Source organism: Cebus imitator, unplaced genomic scaffold (assembly GCF_001604975.1).
Source record: "Cebus imitator isolate Cc_AM_T3 unplaced genomic scaffold, Cebus_imitator-1.0 Scaffold260, whole genome shotgun sequence".
Lineage (NCBI taxonomy): Eukaryota > Metazoa > Chordata > Mammalia > Primates > Cebidae > Cebus > Cebus imitator.
In genome coordinates this window covers 1,584,278-1,587,651 of record NW_016107575.1, presented here as the reverse complement: position 1 = coordinate 1,587,651, position 3,374 = coordinate 1,584,278, and the positions used below count along the sequence as shown (strand labels likewise).

At 46.8% G+C, this 3,374-nt stretch overlaps 1 protein-coding gene across 1 annotated transcript in view; it reads left to right on the top strand.

The window, feature by feature from the left end:
• The window catches only part of SLC37A3 (solute carrier family 37 member 3), a 58,016-nt gene that overhangs the window by 31,091 nt on the left and 23,551 nt on the right, over window positions 1-3,374 (top strand). Inside the window, 1 exon segment of the mRNA XM_037728271.1 lies at window positions 2,651-2,859. Within this exon segment, the coding sequence (XP_037584199.1) occupies window positions 2,651-2,859 (209 nt within the window).

Sequence of the window (3,374 nt, the reverse complement as noted above, 5' to 3'; positions counted from 1 at the left end):
TTTTGCGTGACAGAGTCTTGCTCTGTCACCCCAGGCTGGAGTGCAGTGGTGTGATCTCAGCTCACTGCAAACTTTGCCTCTGGTTCAAGCAATTCATTCTCCTGAGCAGCCTCCTGAGTAGCTGGGACTATAGGTGCGTGTCACTACCTGACTAATTTTTGTATTTTTAGTAGAGACAGGGTTTCACCATGTTGGCCAGGCTGGTCTCTTGATCTCAAGTGATCCTCCCGCCTCAGCCTCCCAAAGTGCTGGGATTACAGGCGTGAGCCACTGCGCCCGGCCAGGTGAGTCTTTTTAAAGTAAGATTCTAATCGGGTTTCTTTGTTGTCCCTCGGGCCCCAGCGGAGTTAATAAGTAGTCTGAATAAATGGCCTGGCATTCACTAGACCCTGGCCCCAGCCTGCCTTCCCATCATAATTGTGACTCTGCTTCATCCCTTTGCTCCAGATACACCGGGCTGCTTTCCAGGCCCCTAGCATCCTCCTCTCTGTCTCGGTGCTTTTGTTCCTGCTGTTCTGCCTGCCTTGGATGGTCCCCTTTTCAGCTCTCCGTAGTGCAACTCACTGTCTGCTTAAAGCATTGGCCAAAGGACACCTCTTTGAGAATGTCATTCCCTCTTCTGAGCTCCCGTGCCTGTTTCTTTGCAGGCACTTGAAACAGTCTGCTGCTTAGCCTTGTTATTTCTCTTTTGGTCTTGGTTTCCCTTAGGGTGGGTGTGCAGTGGTTAAAATCACAGATTCCCTAGACCAGGACAGCCTGGGTTTCTGTCTCTCTTCTGTGGTTTCCTAGCTTATCATTTCTGTGAGCTTCAGATGGAGATATGCATTTTACCTCCCCCTGGGTGGCAGTGAGGACTGCGAGTTCCTGTATATGAGGTGCTTGAATCAAGTGCTGTGTAGGGCAGGATCCATGTCTGGTTATTTTTTTTTTTTTCTTTTAGAGACAGAGTCTCGCTCTTTTGCCAGGCTGGAGTGCAGTGGTGCGATCTTGGCTCACTGCAACCTCTGCCTCCCCGGTTCAAGCGATTCTCCTGCCTCAGCCTCCTAAGTAGCTGGAACTACAGGTGTGCGCCACCATGCCCATCTAATTTTTGTATTTTTAGTAGAGTCGGGGGTTCACCATGTTGGCCAGGCTAATCTCAAACTCCTGACCTCAGATGGTCTACCCTCCCCAGCTTCCCAAAGTGCTGGGATTACAGGTGTGAGCCACTGTGCCTGGCCTCCATACTGGCCTCCATATCTGATCGATCGTCATTGCTTACTAACTTCTAGTCACGAATTTTTTTTTTTTAAAGACGGGGTTTCACCATGTTGGTTAGGCTGGTCTTGAACTCCTGACCTCAGGTGATCCACCCGCCTTGGCCTCCAAAGTGCTTGGATTACAGGCGTGAGCCACCACGCCCGGCCAAGTCACGAATTTTTGTTGATTAAATGAAACTGTGGAGTTTAGTTAGACCCTACTTTATTATGATTATTATTTTTTTAGAGATAAGATCTTGCTTTGCTGCCCAGGCTGGAGTGCAGCGGTGTGATCCTGCAGCCTTGAACTCACAGGCTCAAGCAATCCTCCCACTTTAGCCTCCCAAGTAGCTGGGACTGTAGGTGTGTGCCATCATGCTCAGCTAACTTTTAAATTTTTTAGACATGGGGTCTCACTGTGTTGCCCAGGTTGGTCCTTGAACTCCTGGCCTCAAGTGATCCTCCCTCCTTAGCCTCTCAAAACACTGGAATTATAGGCGCAAGCCCCTGCACCTGGCCTACTATTGTTTTTCAGTGTTTTGTCATTTGAGTGTAAATAAAACCTTTCTTTCCCCTTGAAATTTTAGAGATGGAAGCACTTTATTTATTTATGAGTTGCTCACCCACACATATAAACATACTATTTTAAAACCTGTATACATACTTTTATATATATATATATATATTTTTAAAAAACTGCAGTATGTACATAAGCTTGCCTTCTCTAAGCATACTGTTCAGACTTTCGACAAATGAGTAGCTTCGTGACTGCCCCTCCTTTCTCCAGCCCCTGGCAACCCCTGCTCATTTTTCTGTTCTTACAGTTTTGCTTATTCCAGAATGTCTTATAACTGGAACCAGACAGTATTCTACATACTAGTTTTTAATGATGCAGAGTATTCTCAAAATAGAGTTTAACTATAGATAAAGTGCCCACTTGAACAAAATGCCTGGAAAAAAGCAACCACTTGATGAAAGCTGCTAAATGATTCAGCAGATCACAAGTTCGATAGGTTTCGCTTTCATTGATTAACTCAGGCGCTGCAGCCATGACACTGGCTAGCACTCACCCCATGCCTCTGCCCAGAGCGGCGCCTGGTACTGTTCCGGGAGGGTGGCCTCCCTGGGCTCATTCTGTCCTCACAGTGGCCCTCTGGAGGTTGCTGTTCCCTCCACATGCACAGTCTGAGGGTGAGGAGATGGAAATAGATGTAAAATGAGGTAAAAATGAGGAATTCACTTTTTAGCCTTGAAGGTGTCAGCTGGGTGTCTTTGGCATCTCCTCCTCTCTGGTGGGCAGTGATTGGGTGGCCGCCTCCTCATTGCCACTGTGAGCAGAACCTTCGTGATGCTGGCCACATGACTTACAGGCACTGGCTGTGTGAGTGTATCACGTGGTCTCTACTCTGAAGCAAGCGTGGGGAGTGGCATCCACTGAAATTGTTACATATCCCTTCTGTTTCCTCCTCTCCAAGGTCTTTGTCTTTGGCGCACTCACAGAATGGCTGCATTTCTACAACACGTGGCTGTACTGCTGCCTGTGGATTGTGAACGGCCTGCTGCAGTCTACTGGTTGGCCCTGTGTGGTTGCTGTTATGGGCAACTGGTTTGGGAAAGCCGGGTATGCCACTTCCTTCCTCTCTGATTTCTCTGTTTAAGTGGTTTCCATGTTGGATTTTTCAGACTTGTCAAAGTCAGTTACTTTGATGCCTTAGATACCCCCTACATCTTTTGTTAGCAAGCCAGGAGTTTAGGGAGAGAGGGTTTCACGTTAGTGTCCGGCCCAGGAGACATATTCCTACCATTCTTTGGGCTGTGGGCAGATTCTGAGTGTGGGCTAAGGCAGGAGGTCTTAATCTTTTTCTTAACTCATCGTTTCTTTAGGGAACATAAAAATCTCATTTCCTATCCATCGTGTATCTTCCTTTGGGTTTTGCCTTCCCTGCCCTTTTTTGAGAGCGATGTTATTTAACCTTTTTACATTAAATCAAGATAAGGAAAAAGAGGTCAAAGGTTGTTCACCTGCCCAAGGTCACGTAACAAGGGGTCTAATAAGACTCAGATGAAGAATGCCAGACTTTGAGACTTGATCAAATGGGATGTTTTTTTCCCCTAAACCTTCAAGTAGTTTTTTTT